General features: G+C 38.3%; 2 protein-coding genes across 15 annotated transcripts in view; both read right to left on the minus strand.

The window, feature by feature from the left end:
- Window positions 1-12,443, minus strand: part of LOC138743667 (uncharacterized) — a 77,561-nt gene extending 65,118 nt beyond the window's left edge. For 5 of the 7 annotated variants that reach the window (XM_069899236.1, XM_069899233.1, XM_069899230.1 and 2 more), the window contains exons 1-4: window positions 12,337-12,443; window positions 9,684-10,682; window positions 7,177-7,238; window positions 4,808-4,846 (exon numbers count right to left, since the gene is read on the minus strand). In XM_069899236.1, coding sequence (XP_069755337.1) covers window positions 4,808-4,846; window positions 7,177-7,238; window positions 9,684-10,610 — 1,028 coding nt within the window. In that variant the 5' untranslated portion in view covers window positions 10,611-10,682; window positions 12,337-12,443. Of the gene's footprint in view, window positions 1-4,807; window positions 4,847-7,176; window positions 7,239-9,683; window positions 10,683-11,505; window positions 11,981-12,336 lie in introns of those variants that run through there. The other 2 variants (XM_069899231.1, XM_069899232.1) reach the window with 2 other exon arrangements.
- A 1,976-nt stretch (window positions 12,444-14,419) lies between these two features.
- Window positions 14,420-27,957, minus strand: part of LOC138743669 (matrin-3-like) — a 49,515-nt gene continuing 35,977 nt past the window's right edge. For 7 of the 8 annotated variants that reach the window (XM_069899243.1, XM_069899241.1, XM_069899237.1 and 4 more), the window contains 4 exons: window positions 25,541-25,576; window positions 22,559-23,033; window positions 22,053-22,174; window positions 14,420-17,063 (listed from right to left, as the gene is read on the minus strand). In XM_069899243.1, the coding sequence (XP_069755344.1) occupies window positions 16,974-17,063; window positions 22,053-22,174; window positions 22,559-23,033; window positions 25,541-25,576 (723 nt within the window). In that variant the 3' untranslated portion in view covers window positions 14,420-16,973. Of the gene's footprint in view, window positions 17,064-22,052; window positions 22,175-22,558; window positions 23,034-25,540; window positions 25,577-27,957 lie in introns of those variants that run through there. The other variant, XM_069899242.1, reaches the window with a different exon arrangement.

A 27,957-nucleotide genomic window follows, 5' to 3' on the forward strand; every position in this document is an offset into this window, starting at 1 on the left:
GCAAGAAAGATATTTTATCATTAACTGAAAGGACAACCAGACCCTCATATTTTGCAAAGATGGTGACCGGCTCTGGAAGAGGAGGAAAGCTTTTACTCGAGACAGTCTTGACAGCCATTCAGGAAACCAAAGAAGAGATATCAACATGAATCAATGTTAAAACAAATGACATCCATCCTTGTTAATTAAAAGAGTCTGCATTATCAACAGTAGCTGACCAAGTTAAGGAAATGTAGGGGCGAGTATCGGCTAATGAAGACACATAATAGAAGTCACCATGTACATCGAGAAAGTGGAGAAAGTTGTCCACCCCGACAGACAAGATGGATGACTTGGAAAATCGGAGCAGGCAAAATAATATTCGGATACTTAATCTCCATGAGAAAGCTTAAGGTCACAATGCAGCTGGATTTTTGGGATGAATTTTATCAGAAATCTTTGGCGTTGAAAACTTTACTGCTCCCATCACCTGCGAGAGAGCCCACGGTTGGGAAAAAACCCCCACCAGTGGAAACAACTCATGGAGACCGAGACCTATAATTGCAAAACTCAACTTTAAGAACAAGGAGAACATTAAGTGCCTGGCCATGCAAAAAGTAGAGATTCACTATGAAAATGAGGATTTATGTATTTCCCAACTGTCGCCTGAGATTTCAATGCCTTCAAGGATACCTTCAAGGAGGTTAAGGGCTATGGGAGAGGGGCATCGACTATTCTCTGCATTATCTAGCTAAACTTTGGGTTAAGCAATAGGGAGTCATCAAGTGGTTTGTTACTCCTGCTGCAGTGGTGGAGTTTTTGAAATCTATTGACAATAATGAATTATAGTCTTCTTGCTCCATGTGATGCCAATGTTCTCCATGTACAGGGTGACATTTACGTTAGTGATCATTGGATGGACTGCTGTGATCCTGACATGAGGACAGGGCAGGAGTACTGTATTTTCACTCATGTAATGTGCAGAAAACCATAAATTGTGTAAAAATATTTTTGTATAACGCACACATGCATATAACGCGCATATATAGTATTCTAAATTCTGAACTGGCAAAAAGAATTTGCTTTTAAATAGGACATGAAACAAAGCACATATCAGTATCTGCCACAGATAATCTCCCGCAATTAACACCCAATCAGCTTCCCCCAGAGGTGTAAATCATCCATTATATAGATGATATCCTGCTGCAACACAATAATAAGCTTTAGAGAGGAATAAATTAAATAGATCAAAGACAGGCTTCAGAGTCAAGCAAGATTTTAATTCTAATGTTGACGGGTCTGGGCAACTAACATTGATAAGGTGCAGTGCCTGAGCCAGAATGTCCTGTTTATAGGAATACCATGGGATTCAGTACAAAGAGATATTTCCAAACTCAAAATTTCCCACGTTTGCTATAAATTGTGCACGTTCTTTCATTGCCGCTATTACATTCTCATACTCTCTATAATATTCCCATGCTCACTATAAATTGCAGGTTCAACTTTTCCACGGCCGTTATTTATTATGCGCGTTCTTTCAACATGTAAAAATATTCTCGTATAGCGCACATGCATATAAAGTGTAGAGGGTACCTAATTTGTAAAATATGCATAAAGAAATGGTAAGTTTCACAACATGGATTCTTTCACATCTGGCTATTACGGAAAATACATCTCTTTAATATTTGACTCAACACTTTGTCTCACATTAGTGCCTTAAGATATTTTTGATTTGTGATGTTCTTTTACCAAACATTTGCATATGTTATACTCTAAGTTCTTTTCATGTTGCTTTACCAGGTTTTATGTACATGCTCCTAGGCTTTGGTTGTACTTGTTTAGAGACTGTAGAACCCAGAATTCTTAATTAATGTGGTTTAATGCTCATTACAGTTTTTTGTAACTGTTGTGAACTCTTGTAGCCTACCTCCTAGGGATGTTTAGCTTAGAGGTCATTAACAGGTGGGTCTCATAAGGTGATGTGGTATGGTTCTGTTTTTTAATTACTCTCACTTTCATAGTTCTCAATCTACCTTTATGCTCCAAGGTATCTATTATTTTTCTTTAAAGCATGACCAGTCAACTTTTAAAATAATCTTCTTAAATGTAAGGGGACTAATTCTCCATAACTTACATATTTAAAGAGATATTCCACTGATAGAGCATTTATTCAAGAGACTCACCTCTCTGACACAGAACAAGTCCTCCTTGCCTCTTCCCAGCAAGGGGGCATAATTGAACTTGTATAAATTATTAAAGTCACTATCAATATTAACTCCTAGGTATTTGATCCCCTTCTGTGGTCACTTTAAACTACTAATTCCTTTAGAATGATTATAATTACCCTCAGTGAATGGCATCACCTTGCTCTTATCCCAATTGGTCTTATAACCAGAAAGTTCCCCATAGTCCTCCATTACCTCGTGCAGCCTAGGAAAGGAAGTCACAGGGTCTGTCAAATATATCAGTACGTTGTCATCGAACAAGTTAATTTTGTGTTCCTCCTGGCCCACTCTATAACCTTTGATGTCTGGATCCTGCCTAATGGCTTCTGCCAACGGTTCCATAGCCAGCACAAAGAAAGCTCTCAATGGAGAGACCTGCCCATTGGCTACAAGTCATAGAGAAAAGGAATATAGGTAAATGTATAGGAAATTGTGAACTGCCATCGTTGGTAGGTTGCGGTATATGACTACAAGCCTGTATGAAAAATTATAAATAAAATATTTAAAAAAAAACAGGTTCACACTTATTAATGTACAGGTAGTCCCTGACTTACGACTGTGATTGAGACCAAATGATTGGTTGTAATGCAGATTGGATGCAAGCCAGATTCACCCACGGCTTAATGAGGTCTTAAGGCAATTTTTAAAAAGGATCTGTAGCCTTTTAATGAAGAATGTACAGCTCAGTACATTTAATACAACATACAAACTTCTTGTAAATAATGAAGTAATTGGACTCAGACGTTGGGCTGCCACGGGGAGTGGGGACCACCTTATACAGTATTTTTAATACAAAATATGAACTTGTATAGTAGTTTTAATAAATATTTTTTAAAAGATTTCAGTCATATATGCGGGTGGTATAGGTTGGAAGTCAAGGTCTACCAGTATATGGTCTCAAACAATATAATCCTGCTTTTTTTCATGATTTGGTATTAAAACTTAAGACAGCTTTGGACCACTGTCTGGTTGGTGGTGACTCCAATTTTGTTGTAGACCCAGCAATGGATCAATGCACACAAACATCTTTTAATCTTTCAAGGGGAGCATCGGTTCTGGATCAGGATATGATAGATTTAGGATTTTGCTATATTTGACATCAACCTAATCCAAATGCAAAGAACTTTTCCTTCTTTTCAAATATCCACGGCTCCTATCCTAGAATTGATATTTCCAACATCCCAAAGTATGGTATCCAGGGTTACTGAATGCTCCAATCTACCAGCCATACTTTCTGACCATAATCCAATATAGATGAGTTGCAGGATAGATATTACACAATCATCTTATAGATGGAGATTTAAAATATATATGCTTAATGATCCTGAATTCCTCAGATTTATGAACAGCCACATTAATTTATTCATGGAAATCAATTCAAAATTTTCTTCCCATGCGAACATATGGGAGGCTTTAAAAGCATATATGAGAGAGGACTTGTCTTTATTGCCTGCTAACCTTGTCTTTGATCCTGACTGGAACATACAAACTCTGTACTCTCAAAATTTCACTTATGAAGGTCGTCTACTTACCTCAAACATCCTTGCCTGAAAACAACTTATCCTCCATCCACACATTCTAGATCCTTTCTCATTTCCTCAAAATTGGCCTTTCTCCAATTTAGAATCTCAACCCGAGACCCAGACCTTCTCCATAATTAACTTGAAACAAATGGCATTATGATCACTGGTCCAAAAATGTTCCTCTATACATATTTCTGTCACAGTCCTGTCTCATTCCCTAACAGGAGATCCAATACTGCACTCTCTCTCTAGTTGATACCTCTATATATTGATTTAGAAAACTTTCTAAACCCACCGGAGCAGCATTAGCAAACCTCCCCACAAGGATATTAGTCCCCTTCCAGTTCAGGTTCAAACTGTCCCGTTGGAACAGGTCCCATCTTCCCTGGAAGAGAGCCCATGATCTAGAAACCTGAAGCCCCCCCTTCATGTCTTTAGCCACATGTTAAGCTGCATTATCCTCCTATTTCTAATCTCACTAGCATGTGGCATGGGCAATGAAGTTTTTGAATTGAGCTATGCCACATTAAGCTCTCCATTGGCAAAATCATGATCACTCCACATCCAGCATAAGAAAGTCCACAGAAGTTCCTTTTAGTCCAAAGGTTTATCCACAGACATGTCTGCTCTGTGCAGATCTTATCAATATTCCTGTGTTTGAAAGAAGTTCCTTTTAGTCCAAGGGTTTATCCACAGACATGTCAGCTCTGCGCAGATCTTATCAATATTCCTGTGTTTGAAAGAGACACCGCACAGTGGAAACTATTTTAGCTCCAGTAACAAAATCTCAATAGTCCAAAAATGTGTCTAGTTTCTTTGTGGCTCAGATGCTCATCCAGTTATAGGTCATCTATGCCTGAGAGTGTTGATTACCTTGAAATCAGGAGAAAAACAACTGAGTCAAGTGAAGGACTCAGCCACCAAAAAAAAATCCAACACTCCCATTAAAATCAAGATTTATTGGTGCAAATGTCCCAAAGTTGCATCAAAATTCTACCACTAGATCAACCAAACTCTTCTATCACTTTGGACTATCAAGGATCTCTCTGTTCACAAAACTTTGATTGTAGCTTCACTTACTTTGTAACTGGTAATTCTCCTGGAACCCAATCTGGGTAGCTAGAAAGAAACGTGGAGAAAATTAGCTTGAAAAGCAATGTAGAAGTAACATTAAATAAATTGTCACATGAAGAAAAGAAAATTATAGACTATTTAAACAAATATTCTTTTTTCACAAAAAGGAAACAACAGCTACTAAAATCTACAAATCAAGAAAACTACATTTGTGTTAATTTTTAAAAATGCATGAGTACAGCACAGTAGCAGGCCCTTCTGGTCCATGAGCTCATGGCACCCAAAATACCCCAATTAACCTACAATTCCGGATGTTTTTGAAGAGAGGGAGGAAAGTGGAACTCCTGGAGGAAATCCACACAGACACAGGGAGAATGAACTACTATGGAATATATATTTGGGAGAATTTGGTAAAATTAAAGTAGGTTACATACATACACATTTTAAAACAGATCTTATTTGAAATACTTAAGAATTCATATTCAGTAACTTTACAGAAACTATGGAGAATGCTATGCATGATCTAGAAATCACAAGTAGGTGCTAATTGAAATGATGACATAAAATGAATAGACCATTGTTTTAGAATGGAGACACTCTGGCTGTTTGCAAGTATCTTAAGTGCTCACAGAAAGGTCACTCCTGGGTTTTGTTTACATAAAGGCAACAGCTTGACCAAGAAGGATAACTCCTGTGGTTTGCTAAAGAATCTGGGGGTTTTGTGGCAAGTGAGAGTGTCACATGGTCTTTCTAGCAGTCTCAGTTGGAGAGAGAGAGGGAAAACAAGCTCTCTCAGCTAGTGTGTGTGACACTGAAAGCAGCTGAACAGGACAAGCCAGGAAGCTTGTTGAAAATGAAGAAAATCTCCAGAGCGGCAGATGGCTGGAAGTGCTATCTGTCTGATGTTTCTCTTGGAATAAGGGGAACAAAAAGGTACTCTGTGCTCGCCTGAAAGAAAGAGGTCATCATCTGGAGAACCTTGATGGGGCAAGTTTCATCAGCAAGACATTGAGGTGACTAATGTCACCTGAGGTACCTCAGGTGTGGAAATCCTGGAACAAGAAGTCTCTCTCTACAAACCCTACAAGAACCTTCCTGAGTGGTAAACATTTACTTTTTGAGCACCAAAGCCTGGTGAACATTATACATGTTAAATTCTGTGCATAGTATAAGAATCGCCTACAACCAGTGAACTTGAAAGAATGAGAAGTGAGATTGAACTGTGAACCAAAGGACTTTTCTTAAATTTACACGCACATTACATACACGTGTGCTTAGAATTAGAAGGGGATTAATGTTAGTTAAGTTAATAGAGATAAGTTAAAGTTTGATTCTGTTTTCATGTTTAAAAATAATTAAAAACAATTTTTGTTTAAGTATCTACTTGTCTTGGTGAATGTGAATTGCTGCTGGGTTTTGGGGTCCTTTGGGCTCATAACAGTACAAACTCCTTACAGAGAGTGCCGGATTCAAACTCATTTCCCTACCGTGCTGTCCTTGTTCTGAGATCAACCAACTTATTTCACCATCTTGCCAACCTAATTAATAATTTCACTTGAATATTAAATAAACACAAAAATCATGCATTGTGTTGTACAAACTGTATATACATTACCAACAAATTAATCAACATTATCTGGATGGAATGCATCTTGTACACATCTCATCAGAAATCCCAGCATACAATAAGTGGAAATTCTTGGATTGTTATGGAGTTACATTATTTTTTTCTTGAGGTTTGAAAAACTCCATTGCCAAATTTAATTCAGGATTTTAATAGTGTAAACACAAAAAGCTCCAATAAATAAAGCAACTTTCAATGATCCAAAACACTCTTTTCTAGTAAATTCAAAAATGCATCTTTACTGCTGCCATACTCCTTCTTATTAACCTTCTGTCAAAAGATATTTAAAACTTCCCACCCATGTTTTGGGATTCAGTTTCTGATTTTCCAAGAAAAATATCTTCAAACTTTTTTTTTAAACATTTGGGACACCTGTTCATTTTCAATTCAGGAATTTTACCTCTTCATTCAGTCACTATCTTCTTACAAGTGTATAATACACACGAGATTTTAATCTTCATGAAAAGTTTGAAATAACTTGAAATTACCTCAACATCATAACCAAAACCAAACAATTTGATAGTAAATCTGCACCTATAATAAAAAAATACATGCACAGAACAAAACAAAGGAATGTAATTGCTTCTTTAATTTGAACCTCCAAAGTCTAATGTTCCCAAATCCACTTTCAAATATTAATGACATAAGACCAGAAATGGAAATCAGATGTAAATATTTTTTCTGACATACACCTCATCCATTAAAAAAAATATTGATGGGGAAGATACACGTTTGTTCACAAATTACATACACTCTCTGAAGCAGCAGGCAACGCAGCTTGTGTAATGGCTCATTTATATGCTGATTCCAATCCTGCATAATATGGGGGGGAAAAAAAGGTTTTAGCAATGAAAGGTATAATGATCAATTACATTTGTCTCAAGACAAACCAGAATTACAACAACCAAGTAGAAAATTGCAGATGTTATCAATCAGGAAGAAAGATAAAATATGCCTGTAGCACTCTAAACAATCTTACAATCAGATAACCTTTATTTCCCTCTCCACAGGTATGCCTGAACCTGTATTGTTTCAATTTGTTTCTTTTCCCTCTCCAGTTGTTGGTACAGTCACCCTGACTATTTTAATCTGCACCCAATTACACACTTTTGTTTCTTCTGTTCTCCCCTTCTTAACAAACTTCTCACTTTTATCTGAATCATCAAATCTCCTTCTCTCCCCACTAGTGCTTTTTTTCCCCTCTTTATTTGCTGCATGGCCAAATGAAACACAGTAAAAGTTCTAAAATCCAGACTGCTCAGGGATTGCGTCGGCCCAGATTTTTGGGCAGTTCTTTCAAAATTAAAATTTAAAGAGGTATCTCTTCTTTGGCTTGGCTTCCCGGACGAAGATTTATGGAGGGGGTAAAAAGTCCACGTCAGCTGCAGGCTCGTTTGTGGCTGACAAGTCCGATGCGGGACAGGCAGACACGATTGCAGCGGTTGCAGGGGAAAATTGGTTGGTTGGGGTTGGGTGTTGGGTTTTTCCTCCTTTGCCTTTTGTCAGTGAGGTGGGCTCTGCGGTCTTCTTCAAAGGAGGTTGCTGCCCGCCAAACTGTGAGGCGCCAAGATGCACGGTTTGAGGCGATATCAGCCCACTGGCGGTGGTCAATGTGGCAGGCACCAAGAGATTTCTTTAGGCAGTCCTTGTACCTTTTCTTTGGTGCACCTCTGTCACGGTGGCCAGTGGAGAGCTCGCCATATAACACGATCTTGGGAAGGCGATGGTCCTCCATTCTGGAGACGTGACCCATCCAGCGCAGCTGGATCTTCAGCAGCGTGGACTCGATGCTGTCGACCTCTGCCATCTCGAGTACTTCGACGTTAGGGGTGTAAGCGCTCCAATGGATGTTGAGGATGGAGCGGAGACAACGCTGGTGGAAGCGTTCTAGGAGCCGTAGGTGGTGCCAGTAGAGGACCCATGATTCGGAGCCGAACAGGAGTGTGGGTATGACAACGGCTCTGTATACGCTTATCTTTGTGAGGTTTTTCAGTTGGTTGTTTTTCCAGACTCTTTTGTGTAGTCTTCCAAAGGCGCTATTTGCCTTGGCGAGTCTGTTGTCTATCTCATTGTCGATCCTTGCATCTGATGAAATGGTGCAGCCGAGATAGGTAAACTGGTTGACCGTTTTGAGTTTTGTGTGCCCGATGGAGATGTTGGGGGGCTGGTAATCATGGTGGGGAGCTGGCTGATGGAGGACCTCAGTTTTCTTCAGGCTGACTTCCAGGCCAAACATTTTGGCAGTTTCCGCAAAGCAGGACAACCAACTGAAAAACCTCACAAAACCCAACACCCAACCCCAACCAACCAATTTTCCCTTGCAACCGCTGCAATCGTGTCTGCCTGTCCCGCATCAGACTTGTCAGCCACAAACGAGCCTGCAGCTGACGTGGACTTTTTACCCCCTCCATAAATCTTCGTCCGCGAAGCCAAGCCAAAGAAAAAAAAAAGAGTCAATAGCCAGTCGTCTCTTAGTGTGATTTTTCACGACTACCACTTGGGCCCGCCATGGACTCTTACTAGGTTCAGGAATAAAGAACAGGTAAATGTTGATAGTTTATTCTCAGTAAATACAGTATGCTTCATTTATCAAAATGAGCAGTTTTTAAAACAAAAACGCTAAAAATATAGACAATTTTTTTCACTACAAGTAATGCTTGAAATTGCATTTAAAATTGAACATTGTAAAAGAAAAATACAGCATACGAATGAATGAAAGTGTGGTTACTTGTTGCCGCGGTGCATCCGTGGCACTGACAACAAACACACACTCAAGAGCCTACAAAATTTTAAAAGTTTGAAAGTTTTCAAAATGTCTGGATTCTCGGGTGGTCTGGAGTTTGGAATTTTTACAGTATTATTTTATTCATGTACAATAAATTAAGCTGTGGTAGGCAACTGTGTATTGAGCCAATTGATTTCAAACAAGAGATTCGAGGTTATTACAGTTTAAATGTTACAATCACCAAAATATTATTTTAAAAATCACAATAATTTTATATCAAATCTTGCCAGTTTTACAGCAATACTTATTTCATAATTTTATAATTGGATATATTTGGACATGAAATGTGAGACTCTACATACTAAACAGTGTTTTTACAGAGCTGAAGTATAAAATTTAATGAAAAAAAACTGAATATTTTGTGCACAGTATTTATACTTTTCACATAAATAATAAATTCGTGAACTAATCTTAGAATCTCATCAAAAAGCACAGTTGATGTCCGAAGTAATTGATGTTATCAAGTAACTCACCTGCAGGGTGTTTATTATTTTATCACAAAGTGAACAACAGTGCGGGAGTAGCAGTGGCAAATAACCAAGAAAATCCTTTATATTTTGTAAAATCGGAGTTCTCCGCTTTTTCTCAAGGACAGATCGCAGTTCTACACATGGAAAAGGAAGCTCCTTAACCATTTCACAATCAGATTCCAAATCGGAATCGAATTTACTTAAATGATGCGGTGATTCAGAAAAATGTCTTTCTTTCCTATGAAAAGCCTCATCACTTTTTCCTTCCTGTTCAGATCCTGCACTCAACTCTCCTGAAGAAAGATCATATTCGTAATTGACCAGAGGTTTGCGCACAATGTCATGACTTTCTGAATTAATTTCTGAAGAATCTTTTCCTCCAATTCCATCATGACAAAGAGTCCTGGAGTGACTTAGTTGTGGAGAACGATCACCTTTACTGTGTTTTAAAGAAGCTCTTTTCTTTTTAATCTGTTTAAGAATCTTTGGCAAAGAATCAAGTGTAAGCTTGTCTTTCCGATAGCTCTGCTCTTTATCCAGATCCTTAGATGAAAGGCCTTGGGCAGTTTTTGGTGGACCAATTGGTTTAACATTTGATGACAGTTGGTTTTGCTGGGCAGCTTCAGAGAACGGTAAATCATTTGATGCATCATGCTGTGACTGCAATCTTACACCTTGCAACTCAATACTTTGACATGGTTCGAAATACTGCTTAATTTTCTGATCCTTTCCTAAATGTATCGTACCATAGGGTATCTGGTTCAGTTCCTCAAGTTCAGTTTCAGCAATATAAGACCGCTCTGGTGTAGAAAGGATAACATTTGTACATTGAAAAGGAACTGTTTTTGCATTACTAAATACATTCTGACTCTTTGACATTTTGGCAGAGAAACTGGCTATATCAAGTTGATTCAAAGTGAACTGGACCATTAGTAGTTACGTCTGAATAAACATGTCGATTTCGGTGGAAACGTGACGAATAATTTCATTGACATTGGAAAGCTGAAAAATAAAGAAAAGCAATGAATCTAGAAAAATAAAGAAAAGCAATTTAAAAGACAAGTGACCTTAAAATTTACATAATAACTTCAGAAAAAGATTTAACAAAGAACATAATAGGAACAGGAGCAGGCCATCTGGCCCACTGAGCTCTCTTCACCATTCAATAAGACTGTGGCTGATCTGGCTGAGGACATGGCTCGACTTACAGGCCTATTCCCCATAATTCTTCAATATTCAATCTCTCTGTGCCTTAAAACATTCAACGAGGCAGCCTGAGAACACCTTTGCACAAAGAATTCCACTGATTCACTAATCCCTCAGAGAAGTTCTCCCTATTTGTTTTAAATCTACTCTCTTGAATCTTGAGGTCATGCCGTATAGTTCCAGCATTAATTGTTAGTGGAAACAACTTCTCTCCTATCTTGTCTATTCTTTTCATAATTTTGTAGGCCTCTATAAGATTCCCCTAAATCCTTCTAAATTCCAATGAATATAGTCCCAGGCTCCCCTTCTCTGCACGTTCTCCAAAGCCAGCATATCCTTTCTGATATAAAGAAATTAAAACTGCACATAGTACTCGAGGTGTGATCTCATCAGTGTTCTGTACAGTTGAAGCAGAACCACCCTGCTCAAATTCAATCCATCTATCTTTGGCTTATTACCCTTGCTATGAAAACGAATACAAAATTATGTTCAGTTGTTCAGGGCTGAGTTTTTCCACATTCCCCATTATTAAATTTTTCCTTTACATCTTTCAATGGACTATGCTTATTTCAGCCATACTTTTCCACTTTATATAATTATAAAAACATAAGAATTATACCAGAGGATTGGAAAACTGCAAATATCACACCACTCTTTAACAAGGGAGGGAGGCAAAATACAGAAAATATACTTCAGTGGTTTCAAGATTCTAGAGTCCATTATTGAAGGATGAGGTTTGGTGGGAACTTGACCAAGCATTATAAAATAGGCCAAAGTCCCTCACTCCGTCCCCCCTCTCCGCTCACTCCTGCTCCTGTAGTAAGATGGTGGATCGAGCATGCAGTGGTCAACATGGGTGATCTTGTCTGACAAATCTGTTGGAATTCTTTTAAGGAAGTAACAAGTAGGATAAACCAAGAGAGTCAATGGATGTTGTTTACGGAATTTCAGAAACCCTGTCAAAGTGCTGCACAAGGCAGCTAAATCTCATGGGGCAGCATGGTTCGCAGTTAGTTCGAATCTGGCACTGTACCCGTCCCACCATCGAACTCCCTTCCAAACCAACTGTCTCACACCTCCACCCCATCATCCTCGCCCACCTCATCGCCACCTTAACCCTATCTCCCACTCACCCCATCCTCCACCCTGCCCAAACCCTCACACTATCCGCCTACCTCACCCCGTCCCCCACTCTCACTCCGTCTCCCACCCTCACCCCATCACCCATTCTCACCCCGACTCCCGCCCCCTCCCGCCCCCGCCCCCGCCCCCTCCCCCGCCCCCGCCCCCTCCTGCTTCTGTAGTAAGATGGTGGACCGTGCAAGGCCAAGCCCCAAGCTGTGGTCAACATGGGCACGAGATTGACGGATGGGCACGAACATCCTCAGCAGTGAGATGGACATACCACCCTCCCCCAACAACGGAATGAACTGTCCCGCCGCCCTCCTACCGTTAGTTGCCTCTCGGGTCGCCAGGATCCTTGCTCGCACATCCTGGACGCTGCAACAACGCCATCAACCGTGACTCCCAGCGTGCACCGCGCGGAACCCTTCTTGCCAGGACGCCCATAGTTCTCCGCGAAGGTGCCAATAAACAAATTTTTTTAAATTTTGTGCCTGTTTCAGCAGGTTTATTTAAGGGTTCGAGCCCAAAACGTTAACCATTCTCTGCTTGACTCACTGAATTCCTCCAGATTGGTCATTGTTTAGGAGACAACAAAAGAATGACAACTTTCAGTAGTTAAGTTTTGAACACATTTGAATAGGCTCTTACTGATGTGGATGTAAATGCTGGACCAAAAGTGGGAGTCACTCAAAAGGATTCCCAATTGATCCAAAACATTTCCTCAAGATTATCAAACATGACTAACACTTCAGGTGACTGAGACCAACATCAATCTCTCACATATAGGCAGGAGCTGGATAATAGGGCAGCTGGGTGTAGGTTTTGAGATTAGGATTCTGTATGCTGCTTCATGCATTCAAGGCTCAGAACACCATTTCAAGTGTTCTGCCCAACTGTTGGTCGAGAGTTAGGACAACCATTGCTTTGAATCATCAAATATATTTTGTGGATACAATGTGACCAAGGTTTATTTTAGTCTCTGAGGCACATGGGAGGATAGTAGATCATGAATTTTAAATTCAAGTTCAGATCATGCTTGGCAGATGATTGGGAAAAACCATGATGTCTTGAAGGACATGAATGACAGAACTCCAGAGGGTTATTAACTAAGCCTGCGACATCACAGGACCTTGATGGAGTGAAGTCTGGTGCATCTACGAGGTGCCATCTTAAAAAAAAAGCAGCGTCTGTCTTCACCCAGGCCATGCCACCACCTTCACTCTGCTACCATTGGGGAAAAGATACAGGAGCCTAAAGACAAGCACTCAGCAGCACAAGGAGTTTCTTCCCTGCTGCTGTCAGATTCGTCAATGATCAATGAACCAGATTATCTTTATTTATTTTCTAAAGTGGTTTATATGAATGTTGAATTTCTTGACTTGTTCATGACAATAAATTGATTCTATATTGCAAGTAGAGTTTACAAATGTACCAACTTTGCGAGAACATCCATGTTAGTACAGTAAGAGCAAAAGAAACTGGTGATATACAAAATTAGCAATGTTCAAATGCCATGAATTCCACTTTGTGCCTTGAGAGACAGCTAGTGCACTTCTCAAGTGAAACTGAAAATGCAAAGTGTAAAAACCTCATAAGGATAACATTTGAAACTTGTAACACAAGCATGAATTTGATCAAACATATTAACAGGAGACAAGAAAACTAAAAAATGACAACTTTCAGGATACTGTTGAAGGCTTCTCAGGTATTCTACAGCAGGGGGAGGAAGGCATGTAGCATTTTAAAAAATAACATACCAATAATTGCTTGTGCAAACAAATACAGCAAATGACATCAATGAACAAAGCATGTCAAAGAGGTTAGTATTTTTTGATTATAGTGTGTTAACACAAGGTGTTGTTAATGAACTATATAACACATTTCACTTGAACTTTAAGGTCAAAAGAAGTTCTTAGACTGAACCACTTGAAAACAAGACTAAACAGTTTAATTCTCTTGTAATTCTCCTTTACAAGATGTTCAAAATCAAATCCATGGTATCCATTAGCATAAGCTACTTCATCATTATGCAACTTTGTTGCAAACCATGAGTCACATGGTTCATGATCATGAACTTATCAGATAAAGATAACAGTTGTAGACATTGGAAAAGAAATAAGATTGCTAATGGTATCTCTAATTTTATTAGTAAGAAACCATTTTAAGAGTTGTATGTAATGTCATGTATGTACTCTGGAAAAACCTGAACTCTGAATGCAAGCAAATGGAATTTACATTTTTTTAATTTTTAGGGCAAAGCTGCAAGAATCGGGTAGTTTAGAGGATAATGAATAGAAACTAGTTCAATGAACTGTTACAATGTTAGTAAATTCAATTTCACAAGTTAAATTGTCCTGACAATTTTTATTAAATACACTTTTTGACAAAAGAAAAAGCTGAGAAATTAATCAGAGAAACTTGGAACTTTATTTGAACACAAGCAATGACAAAAGTACTTGTTTCTATTCAAACCAAAACATGACATAACAGCAGTTTTCATACTTTGCTACCTCTTGATTAAAGCTGCAGTGCTTCACACAATTTTCTTCATTAAACACACGTGACTGCATATATTGTATTCTGTTCAGACAAGACATTGTAGCAAACCTAATCCCCTGGAAGTATTGTTATTCCACCCCCATGCAGGATATACTTGTCAAAAAAGCACAATGCTCATTATATGACAATATTTATCAAGAAAACATTTGTCTGCATTGCAAGTCCCACTCATCTAAAATAGATACCAAGAATAAAACATACCACCCAAAAGAGACAAAATTAGTGATGCACACTAAAAACAGAGACAAGCTTTAATAGGACCATACTACGTCAATAATCCTAGTCGCACAGTATTCAACTAGGCACAAGAATGAGTTATTAAAACTATTTACAGTAAAATTTGTTTAAATGCACTAAGTTTGGTCCGAGTTGCTCACAGCCACTTGCTTGCAACAAGGTTACAACAGAGCAAATCAAAGCCCAACTGGGCCACCATTTTGTGGGCATATAGATGACTTGATATGCCACACAATTTGTTAGTACCTATGGTCAACTAACAAAAGTAAATATGCATTATGTGCTTGCAAATTTTGATGATCTGCATGAATAGTTGGTAACCACAGCAAGCTGGTTTTATAGTTCAGTGATGAGTATCGTACAATACTTTGGGTTGTTGATTTAAAATCCCTCTCTGCAATTTTATTTCTGTATAATCAAACTGATGCTTATAAAGTAAAAACTTGAAATTAGTTACAATGGGAACAAACTGCATTGAGTCTGGAAAGATTCTAGATCAATTTTATATGCCAATGCTCCAACTTTCAGAAAATTTCTCACCAAACGGGAAATTTTCATTAAAGACACAACCCAAGCAAATGCATCAAAAATGAGAAGTTCAATCTAACTTGGCTGGCTACAGTTGAGGAATTTGAATTAAAAAATTGTTTTAAAAATCAGTTTTGAAAAATGTGTTTTTGTTGAAAAACTGAATTTGTTGTGACGAGCCATTGGCACTGCATAATTAAGACTACATGTGGCATAATTGAGACTACAAAAAGACAAAACTGCAATTAGTCTTGGTGCTAATTTGTATGGGTTTTATTTTAAACTGAGCGTAACAAACCATTGTACCATGGTCCTGCATACAAAATGGTTCCACAGTGTATGAGAAACATAACTAGAATTTTCTGAAGGCAGAAATAGGCTGCTCAACTTTCAGCAACCCCAGCTTTCACATCAGAAAATCAAAATAATGACATCAGTTCAATCCAAAAAATATAACTGTATTTTGGTCTTTAATTTTAACAGCTCAAAAGCATATTGCTGAAAAAGTTACAAGCATTTCAACTACTTTATGGTTCAAACATGTCTCCACATCAACACCATATACATCTTTCTCCTTTACCAGTGTAATGCAAGATTCATTGTTGTGTGAATGTGCTACAATGATATGAACATTATAGCCAATCCCTTCAACATTTTCAGTCATCATGAATTGTGGAAGACATTTTTCTTGCATTAGAATGATGAATGGGACATTTGCCAAATGTTTTTTAACTTAGTACTTTATAAAATATAACTTACTTGCGCAGCTTTTGATAAAATTGCCAAAAATATTACTCAACCCAAAGCACTTCTTTGAACTTAAAATGATATTTTGTCAATAGCACAGAAATCTTGATTCCCACTACATCAATGCTCCTTAAAGTTTAACCAAGACCTTGTCCCTAGGCTTGTATTTTGTATTTGATGGCATACAAGACCAACTATCCCCTCCACCCCCCCCCGCAAAAAAATGGCCCAAAAATATCCCTGGGGTTTTAGATGTGAAGTTGAAATGAGGGTGATAATGGTAATGCCGACAGTGATCATTGTCACTGGGGGCCATCTGGGGGCTGGTGACGGGCTATCAGGGAGGGCCATGGCAGTGTGGGGGCTAATGGCAGGCTATCGGGAAACTTTCCCATCAGCCCGCTGTCATTCTCCACACTGGTCCCACCCCTTTGGGCAGGAGAGAGTGGGGCAGTGGGACATGCATGGGAGAGAGCAGGGTAGCTTGTTTTTATAAAAGGTTTTCTGCTATAGCTAAGTTGCTTTTGTTTTCTCTCGTAAATTACAGTAGTATTAAAAATATTTTTCCTGTTGACCTAGTTGCATGTTTTAAATGCTCATCTGTAAATACACAAAAAAATTCTTAATATTCCACGCTGAACTGTGGGGGGGTGGGGGTGGGTGGGTGGCTCATATGCCTGTGGGTCTTGTATGCTGCCAAATATGGTATTTTTCCATTTAACAAATACAATTACTGCAAACAAAAATATAATCACTGTTGCCAATTCATACATGCATATCTGTACACTGCAACATTAAGTAGTATCTAAACATTGTTAGAACAAAAATAATTGTAAAAAGTCAGGAAGCTATGAGAATGGCCAGATAATGGTTAGATATCACAAACTAACATCACTGGTCAGATTGTTCTTCCATCTGTACTTTAGGAGTTTGTTCTGTTTTAGTTTTCCAGTATTCTTCAGCTTGCTTGTCCAACATTCTCTTCAAAATAAAGAAAGTCAGTGCATTATCATGGTATTAGAAAGAGTTTGCCACCCCCTCCCCATAACATGTCACCAAAGTCAGAAAATAATCATGTCTTTACAGCATCCCTCATCTTGGTCAAAATATAAACCACAGTACATTTTAAATTTTATTGTTTTACTCATTAATTAGACTGGATATGTCATTAAATTTTGAATGCCTTTACTAAACTCTCAATTGTTGCATGGAATGGTATTCTATTTCTAGAATTTAAACCAAGAGAAGCCTTGTACCATCACATTAAATTACCAAGTGAAAAATGTGTTCATAATTTCCCTCACAGTGGCAGGCTGTGATAAGTGTTAATAAAACACCCAAAAGTTAAGTACTCAAGCATCTATCTATCCACTTGAGATTTGACACCAAATCCAGTTTGGATACATTCACCAGTGCCTGATGTAACATTACAAATTCATGTCATTAACTAGTTTTTCTCACCACAAATACTGCTGCTCCAGTTGAAAACTTCCAATGATAATTACATTTTGTATTTACAATTTTATTAGGACACCCATCAGTCAAATCCACTGCAACTGCCTATTATTCCTTTCAGCCAGCATTTTTTAAAAAAATGGCGCTGCCACTGGTGCAAACTGGCAGAGAGTGGTGAGACAGCACTTCTCCACAAGTTCTACTGCCCAGTCCAATTTCTCTGTACAGGCCTTAACCAAAAAATGGGGAGTATACCTCCATTTGAGAAGAGGCAAAAAAAGACAACCTGACAGGACAGTGACCATTGAACAGACTGTTAGTGACTTGAGGCAAGGAACACATGCAGGTATGAGCTGGCTGGAAGGATACCAGATATTGGAACTGGGATCCGAAAGGGTGCTGAGGATGCTGAAGGCTTCCTGATGGTTTGAACTGTGACTATGGGGAGGGGGTAGGGACTCTTTTGCTTCTCCTTCTCTGCTTGTAATAGGTAATTTCTGCTGATGGCAAATCTTTGTCTGCCTTACAACAGATTATGGTCAATTCTGTGTAATATTACACCTGTTTTATCATACGACAATAAAGAAATCTTGAATCCTGAAACTCCACTAGCTTGCTTTATCTTCTTTTGCTAGTTTTGATTATAGATCATCAATCTGAAATGTTAACCACATTCATCTTTCTACAGATGCTGATGGACCTACTGGTTGGTCATTTCAAGAATTTTATTTAAATTGCGGCTTGTACAGAGACTTGGTTGCAGGAAGGGCGGACCAGGGTTTAGGTGTTTTAAAAGAATAGGATGGGAGGCAAGAGAGAGGATGGAGTAGCATAACTGGTCAGGGATATGAGGATGCTGTAGAAGGAATGTCCACTGAGATTGTGTGAGTGGAAGCCAGAAATAGAAAGGGAGCAATTATTACACTCATAGTAATTTATAGGCCGCCAAATAGGCCTCAGGACACTATGGAGCAGATAAGCAGGCAGATTTTAGAATGATGCAAGAAATACAGAGTTGTTGTTACAGGAGACTACAACTTCCCCACTATTGACTGGGACTTCCTGACTGCAACAGAGATAAATGGGGCTGAATTATCAGGTGTTCAAGTATTCCTGACACAGGATGTAGACCAGCCGATGAGAGGCCATACTGGATCTAGTGCTGGGGAATGAATCTGGTCAGGTGGTGGACCTCTCAGTAAGGGAGTATTTTGGTGAGACTGACCACAACTCCAAGCTTTAGCATAGCTATGATTAACGATAAAAAGCAGACAAAATGGATAAGTGTTTAATTGGGGGAAGGACTCATTACAATGGGATGAGGCATGAACTAGCGAGAGTAAATTGGAAACAAGGTTCAAGGGAGAAAGCACAGAACTAATGTGGAGGAAGTTTAGGGACCACTTGGGCTGAGTTCAGGATAGATTTACTGGGACAAAGAAAAGATGGAAGGGAAAAAGGAATCATGGTTGACGAAACAAGTGAAGCAGTTTAAGAGGAAGAAGGAAGCATTAGATATAGGAAGCAGGAAGAACTCATGAGAAGTATATGGTTGCCAAGAAGGAGCTTAAGAAAGAAAGGAGAGCTCAAAGGGGGCACGAGAAGGCCTTGGCATGTAGGATTAAGGAGAATCTCAAGGGATTCTATGTTTATGTGAAGAACAGAATGATGAAGAGAATGAAGGTGGGGCCGCTTAAGGATAAAGGAGGCAACATGTGCGTGAAGGCAGAGGAGGTTGGGGAGGTCCTAAATGAATACTTTGCATCAGTATTCACAAAAGAAAAGGACCTTGATCACGGTAAGGTTGAAATTGAACAGGCCTGTGTGTTAGACAATGTTGAGATTGGGGAAGAGGAAGTGTTGAATCTTCCTAAAAACAGTAAGATTGATAAGTCTGGGGGCCAGATCTGATATACATCAGGTTGTTGTGGGAAATGAGAGAAGTTAGCTGGGGCAGTGGCTATGATCTTTGAGTCCTCTTTGGTCACAGGGGAGGTGCTGAGAATTAGAGAATGCTAATTTAGCCCCCTTGTTTAAAAAAGGTAAAAGGGAGAATCCTGGGAATTATAGACCAATGAGTCACATCAGTATACAAACTATTGGAGAGGATTCTTAAGGATATGACCTTATGAGGATTTGGATAAGTAGTCTACTCAAGCACAACTTTGTGAAGGAAAGATCATGTTTCACGAGTCTAAATGATTTTTTTTGAGTAGATAAAAGAAATTGATGAGGGTAGGATGGTAGATGTGGTCTACATGGATTATAACAAGGTATTTCACAAGGTCCCCCATGAGAGACCTGTTCAGAAAGTCATGCGGCATGGGATCTATGAAACCATGGCTGTGTAGATTCAGAATTGGCTTGCCTGTAGAAAGCAGAGTAGTTGTGGAAAGAAAAGTATTCTGCTTGGAAGTCAATGACTAGTGGAGTACTGCAAGAATCTGTTCTAGGACCCCTGTTCTTTGTGAATTTTATAAATGACCTAGATGAAGAGGTGGAAGGATGGGTCCATAAGTTTGCAGATGATACAAAGGTTGTATGAGTTGTGGATAGTGCTGAAGGTTGTTGAAGATTACAAAGGATATAGATGGGATGCACAGTTGGGCAGGAAAATGGGAGATTGAGTTAAAGCCAGTAAGTGTAAGGTGATGCATTTTGGAAGGAGAGACCAGAAGGCTTAGTACAGAGTTAATTTGGATGAACAGAGGGACCTTGGGGTCCATATTCATACATAAGGTCGCTGAGCAAGTTTATAGGATAGTTGAGAAGACCTAAGGGATGTTATTCTTCATTAATAGGGGGCTTGAGTTCAAGAGTCGAGAGGTCATGTGGTAACTCTACAAATCTTTGGTGAGACCACACTTGTGTTCAGTATAGTGTTCAGATAGTCTCCTCATTATAGAAAGGATGTGGAAACTATGGAGAGGGTGCAGAGATTTAGCAACATTTTGATGTGTTTTTTTTTTAACCAGGATGAGGCAAGGACATGACTTTTATCTTTGGAACATAGAAGAATGAGTGGTCTACAAGATTATGAGAAACATAGGTAGAGTGAACAGCTCGCACCTTTTTACCCCCAAGGCAGGGACAGAAGACAGGTGTACCAAGTGAAAGGAGGGAAGTGTAGGGGAGACAACAGGGTCAAGTTGCTTTTTTTATTAATACACGGAGTGTTGTGGGTGCCTCAAATGTCTTGCCAGGGAGAGTGGTGGAGACTGACACATTAAGAGACCATTTAAGAGACTCTTGGACAGGCACAGTGGAAGGAAATAGAGGGTTACAGGATCAGAAGAATTTAGAATAGGGGTTGGCACAACATCTGTACTGTGCTGTAGTGTTCTACTCTGATGTCGAATGCAATTCTTTCTAGATTCTTTATTGGTCAATTAAGGATTGGTGGAGCACATTTTTGACTCTAGTTTTACAATGATAAGTCATTCTCCACTCCTTCATGCTCTTCCAGTTATGTATTTTCTGCATGACTGTTCCCCATCCTCCACTAAATCCAAAATTGTTATCGCTATTCACCATGCAATTCCCAAAGCTATATCACTATTTTAATCTTAAAAAACATATTGAGAACAATTTCCTTGTCTGAAGAAAACTCATTAAGCCCACTACCCTTCTTGGATATCAAAGATAAATTATACAATTTGTGTTGGTAATTGCAGATATCAGTTTTCCACATCTTCACCTGATCACCAAGAATTACTGGAGGAACTCAGCTTGTCACATAGCATCCATGGGCTGAAATGGTCAGTCAATATTTCAGGTCTGACCTGCCAAGTTCCTCTTTGTTTGCTTTGGATTTCAGCATCTAAAGTCTTTATCTTTCTCCATATGATGACCATCTAGGGAACCACCATGGGTAAAGCGCAGATTGACCAAAAAAAAAGTATTTTTGTGTCTACATGTATAGTTGCCTTTATCCCAACAATTATTTTGTCCCATAGTGTTTCAGATATGTTATAAGCCATTGTCAATCTTTATAACACTGACAACACTGCTATCCCACAGTATTTTTGCTTACATAGTGGGTCAATATCTACCGCATCCAACTTATAACCCCATACTCAAAACCTACATCTGAAGTCTATGCTTCAACAAATGATGAGATAAAAATTTTTAAAAAAAAATTCTACCAATATTCCTCAAAAGATTGAAAATCTGCAAATTGTGAGTGTTTAACCACGATGTGTAAACTCAGAATTTAGTCTAGAAACAGTGTGTGTATGCCTTTTACAAAGACGTATATGGTCAAGGCAAGTGTTCCTACTTCTAATCAAGTTTTTATTCACATAATACTAGCACAAATATTCAGTGAAGAATAAAAATCGGCTAAACCAGTTCCCATGGACAACTTGTTGGCACTTTTACCAGTCAATTTCTGGATTATCAGACAATGAACAGTGTGAATGAATGCATATGTAATTGCCTGTTCAGATTGAAGAATTACAAATAAATGCACAAAACACCAAATGACCTCAGAACTTCAGATATCAGAAGACTAACCTTCAGTTTCTGATAATGAGGCAGACTACCACAGTGGGTTTTCTTTGCTACTTCCTCCTTAGTGTAAAAGAGACAGCAGAGTTTGCAATAAAATCCAGTCTTTGGAACCACATAGTCTAGTCCTACAATTTAAAAAGAGACATATTCAAAGCTTATTAAAACTTTAGAAGCAGCAATGAACAAACCTTTCAGGCAATCAGAGACAACATCATGACACATTTGGACATTCACCGTCCTGCTGAGTGAAAAGGAAGGGGAAAAAAGCAATACAGAATAACCAGCAACTAAACTTTTGGCCATTCCTGTTGAATTTCTAGATAAAAACACCCAAATGCTTTCATTGTGTTCACACCAAAAATATTTACACATTTCACCGAGACTGAGATTAAAACATGCCACTGGTTCAAAATACCACTAATTTTGAAAAGGGACGATTAAAAATGGACTACAGTGTTAGACTTGGGTACTCTTGCAATTCTGTATTTTATAACAAATTACTTTCCTACCTACAGGATTGTTGGGCTGATATGGTCCAAGTCTGTATTCATCTGGAGTAGGAGATCGGGATCGAGCACGCTTGCTTTCTGGTTCTATACAAGTTGAGATAGTCTCGTCCTGCATTTCATCCTTTTGATCAGCATCCATCTTATTTTCAATCACCTCATTTCCATCTTGTTTTATTTCATTTCCTTCATTATCTTTTTTGTCACTTTGTTCTACTCTTTTAGCTTTGATATTCTTTCCTCTCTTTCGACCACGTTTTCTTTTAGGTTTGTCCACATCCTCTTCTTTTTGGTCATTGGTTTCCTCTGATTTCTCTGTTACAATGCTTACGCTGGCTTCATCAGTTTCCAATTTACTATCTTTATCTGCGCAAGTTGTCAGATCTTCCAAATCCAAACTCCCAGCTTCTACATCACCAACCTCATCCACAGTTACAAATTCATCTATGTTCTCAGGAAATAATTCTTCTTTCAACTCCTACAAAACATCAAAATATTTTATGAAACATTGGAGAAATGTCTTGAACCTCTGCTTCAACACATTGCTGGTAAATGTGTCTTTAATGGTCAAAATCTAATAAATCTGAAAGACACAGCTTCTAAAATTTCTACATGGTCTTGTGCCTGATCTGTATTTAAACTTTTCTCAGTACATTTCCTTTGAAACAAAGGAAGTTATTGTAAAAGACATGATGTAATGAACCATACAAACTTAATTGGAGAAGGAAAAATTATTTTTAGAGTTGAAAGAAGACTGAGAGCCCAGGTGGGCTGGATCTAATTATTAGACAATACAAAATGCACAATGGGAAAGCTTGGGAAAAGTACAGAGTAAAATGTTCATGGGGGGTGAGGAGGGCAAACCTAAAACAGGTGCACCTTGCATAAATGAAGAAGATAATTAAAATGAGATGTAAAGCAAAAAGGCTCATCATACAGTACAGCTATACAAAGTATATTGTAGTTGTAAAAGAGAATATGTTAAGAAAACAACAATAATCAAGTAACAAGGTGAAAATAATCAGTAAATAAAAGTCGTCAACTAAAAGGTAGGGTTAACAAGAGACCAGGGGAGATACTGCTGTGGAATAATCTGGCATGTATGGGACAAACCAAATATACAAAATAAGGTTCCATGAAAGTGATGGTGAGGCAGTAATGAAGGCAAATAGGATCAAAATTAGGACAGTCAGTTTATAAATAGTGCACAAAATTAACACAATAATGGCTTGGCAATGCCCAAACTGCCTATTTATGCAATTCAGGAAACTTGGTCTTCAACATGCAACGTGGCTGGAAGGTTGCACTGTTACCTTCCTCCTCCTCCTCCCTTTCATTCAGGCCGCAAAGCAGATCTGGACCTTAAGGATTCTTAAAGACAGGATTTATGAGCATTTAGAGAAATAGTCTTCTTCTCATGGATAGCCAGCATAGCTTTACGAGGGGAAGGTCATGCCTCACGAGACCAATCGAGTTTTGTGAGGAAGTAACAAAAAAAACTGATGAAGGTAATGGCAGTAGACGTGGTATACGTGGATTTTGTCAAGTCATTTGATACTGTCTCCCATGGGAGGTTAATACAGAAACTCTTGATTCAAAAAATGGCTTCCCTGTAGAAAGCAGAAAGAAGTAGATGGGAAATATTCCACCTGGAGGTCAGTGACTAGTGGAGTACCACAGGGATCTGAGCTGGGGCCCCTGCTCTTAGTGATTTTTATAAATGACCTGGATGAAGAAGTAGAGGGATGGGTAAGTTTGCAGATGATATGAAGTTTGGAGGTGTTGTGTATAGTGTTGAAAGTTGTCATAGGTTAGAACAGGATATAGACAGGATGCAAAGTTGGGCAGAAAAGTGGCAGATGGAGTTTAATCCAGATAAATGTGAGGTGATGCATTTTGGAAGGTCAAACGAAGGCAGAGTACATGGTTAATGGTAGGTTACTTAACAGTGTGGAAGAACAGACGGATCTAGACAGAGGTGGGAACGAGATTTAAATGTCACAATTGATGACCAAACATGGATCTGCTGAGATCCACTAATACTATTAATGTATGGTATAGATTAGATTAGTATAATTTTTTTTTTACATCAGTTATATCTTACACCACAAAAATTGAATAGATTGAAATCAGACTTATCAGATCAATTTTTTAAATGTGGTGAGGATATAGGTTTTTTTACATTCAACCTAGTCCTGTTCCAAGGTAAGATCTTTTTGATTAGATTTAGAAAACTTTCTGTAACAAGATACAGGTGTTATCTTTCCACAAAACCCAGATTTATTTTTATTAGGAAATATTGATGGAACAAGACCCAAATTAAAAATGTCAATATATCAATTAGAATTGGTAAAGTTGCATTAGCAGTGGAAGGAAATGTATTAGTTACATGGAAATCAGACACACATTTGAGTATGGCAAGATGGAATGCAGAAATTCACAGTTGCATTTCTTTGGAAAAAAATACATATAATTCAAGAAATAAATATGCTGTTTTTACAAATTTGGCACACGTATACTAAAATTTTAGATTTAAATTTATAATGTTGTGCTTCCTGTGTCTCTGGACCTGCGAGAATCTTCTCTGAATTGTATTAAAGGGTTTTGTTTAAACATGTGTTAGATGACATCCCTCTGTACAATCCTGAATGTTTCTTTCCTTTCACTTCATATAACTATATTTTATCTTCATATTAACTATTCTGAGGGTGGAGGGTTTGGGAAAGGGAGTTATTTTTGGGGGAATTATATACCATGTATATAGTTTTAGTTTGTTTTTCCCTTTGTAATCTGTATTATTATACAAATATGACTGCTACATGTATGGAGAAAAATTTAAATACTTTAAAAACTTGTTTTTTTTAAATAAAAGTCCAAAACATTTGACTGCAGAGCAAAAAGTCAAAGGCTGACAGGTTACTAATAAGTTACAGTACTACTAACTAGACAATGACCAGCACAAAACTTAAAAGATAGAAAAAGTACCTGGGATGGCATTTTGCTCCTTTGAATAACTTGTGCCTGTTTCAAAACAAAATTTTTTTTTAAATTAGAAGGCAGAAATGCAAGAGGAATTTCAAATATAAAAATGGGATCAAGAGCTTGCTCTGCCACTGACCAAAATCATGGTTCATCTCCTGCTTCAACTCCATTTTGTTGCATGATTCCTGCAACTCTCAATATCCAGATATCTATCACCTTGGTTTTGAATTAACTTGGTGTCAGAGCCTCTCTAGCCCCATTTCCTCCTCCCCAATAGAGAATCCCAAAAGACTCCCTACATCAGAGAACAAATTTTTGCTCACTTCAGTCCTACATGACATACCTCTTGTGCTGAAAATATGACCACTAGTTCTTGCTCCTCGGCCAAGGGAAATATCCGCTCTGACCCACCAAGAAAATGATGCCTCATACATGAGCCTGCTGTTCACTGACTTCAGCTCGGCGTTCAACATCATCATGTGTCAGAGATTAGTGGATAAACTGTCCTCACTAATTTTCAACACTCCTCTCTACTACTGGATCCTGGATTTCTTGACAGCAAAATCTGAAGTCCCAACACACCGAGCAGTGGGGTTCTTCAAGGCTATGCGCTCAGCCCGCTAACGTTCATGCTGCTGACTCACGACTGTACTGCCAGATTCAGTTGAAATTGAATCATCAAGTTTGTGGATGACATAACATTAGTTGACCTCATCGTCAACTTACAGAGAGGAGATTGGGAGGTTAAATGGTGCAAGAACAAATGTGAATATGACAAAGGAGATGATTGTGGACTTCTGGACGATGAAGGTAGACCACTCTCCATTACATATCAATGGCTCTGTTGTGGAGTGCATCAAGTTCCTTGGTGTGCAACCTATCCTGGACCCACACCTCACTGGTCAAGAAGGCACAGCAGTACCTACACTTTCTAATTCCTCTATTGGCTACATTCACCAGGAACATGATTAAACAGGCCTCAACTGATTATTGAGGATCTTTCCATCCATTGCACAGTATCTTTGACCCATGAGCATCAGGCTGGAGGTTCAGGAGCATCAAAATCAGGGTGGCTATGCTAGGAAATAACTTTGTCCGGCAGGCTGTGAGATTGCTGAACTATATCCTGCAACCTTGGATATATAAATAAAGTGAGTAAATTTTTCCAAAATATTTATACATATTTTATATTATATTTTATGTACATATGTGATTATTATGTGCTATGTATTATGAGTGTATGTGTGTCCACTGTGGTTGGAGAAATGCTGTTTCGTCTGGTTATATCTGTATAGTCAGATGATAATAAACTTGAAGTTGTCTGTTGAACTACAAGAATTTTTAAGTTTAAATGAAAAATTTAAATTGACTGAGGGTCATGCAGAAAACCTACTTCTCCAACATCCAATTCTAAAATCCCTCAATGGTAAGTGTTCAAGTATTCTTTTTTGAGATAACAGGTCAAAACTGTGCAGTTACCATCTCATCCAGCCCATATAAAATCAAGACATCTATATTCCTATACACCAAACACTAACATACCATTTGCCTTACTGATCATTTGCAGCAACTGCAAGTTTGTATTCAGCAGCATGCAGACCCCTTGGCCCTTTTGAACAATAATATTATCAAATATTTCTCACCTTTTAATATAGAACAGTTTGGTTTTGTGCACCAAAACAGAAAACCTCAATTTTCCACAATATCTTGCATCTTCCTCATTTTTTCTCCATTCTAAGCCCGTGAAACCTTTTTTTTTATGCACAATCCCATCTAATTTTCTATTTTCAGCCCCACTAGTCAGAGCTCACCTAATGAGAAAGAGCTGCTTAATCCCATTTCTTGCTCTGCCTGGCAGTCAATTCTTAACCCACGCAAGTACATTACCATCAATTTGGTAAGCCTGAAAATTCAAATACACTATTTCTACTTGGAGTATTAAACATAATACTACAGAGATCAGAATTGCATTAATAACATACACAAACACAGACACTGAGTAACATCTGTAAACTGAACATCCCAACCTATTAAAAGCCAATCATGAAAAAAAATCAAACTTTATTATAAAAATTTCCCTAACTAAAAATAAAACAAAAAGAGAAAAAAAAAAGTTGGGCTACCACATTTCTTTGGTTAAACAATTATTTTGTTGTCAACGCCACTCTCTACACTCAAATAAAAGTTAAGAGGATTCGGAACAAATCGACTTACATCATATGAAAATATTGAATAAGTGGTCTCCATGTTTCTTCAAATTTAACCGAAGGGTCAATAGTACCACTTCTGATTTTTTTCTAAGTTAAAACATGTTAAAGTTTGGAAAAACCATCGAAAGGTGGTCAGTGGTTTAGGATCTTTACATTTAAGTAAATTAGATTTCCTGGCTATTAAAGTAACAAATGCAATCATATGACAAG

The sequence above is a fragment of the Narcine bancroftii genome, chromosome 9 (assembly GCF_036971445.1).
Source record: "Narcine bancroftii isolate sNarBan1 chromosome 9, sNarBan1.hap1, whole genome shotgun sequence".
In the NCBI taxonomy this organism is placed as follows: domain Eukaryota; kingdom Metazoa; phylum Chordata; class Chondrichthyes; order Torpediniformes; family Narcinidae; genus Narcine; species Narcine bancroftii.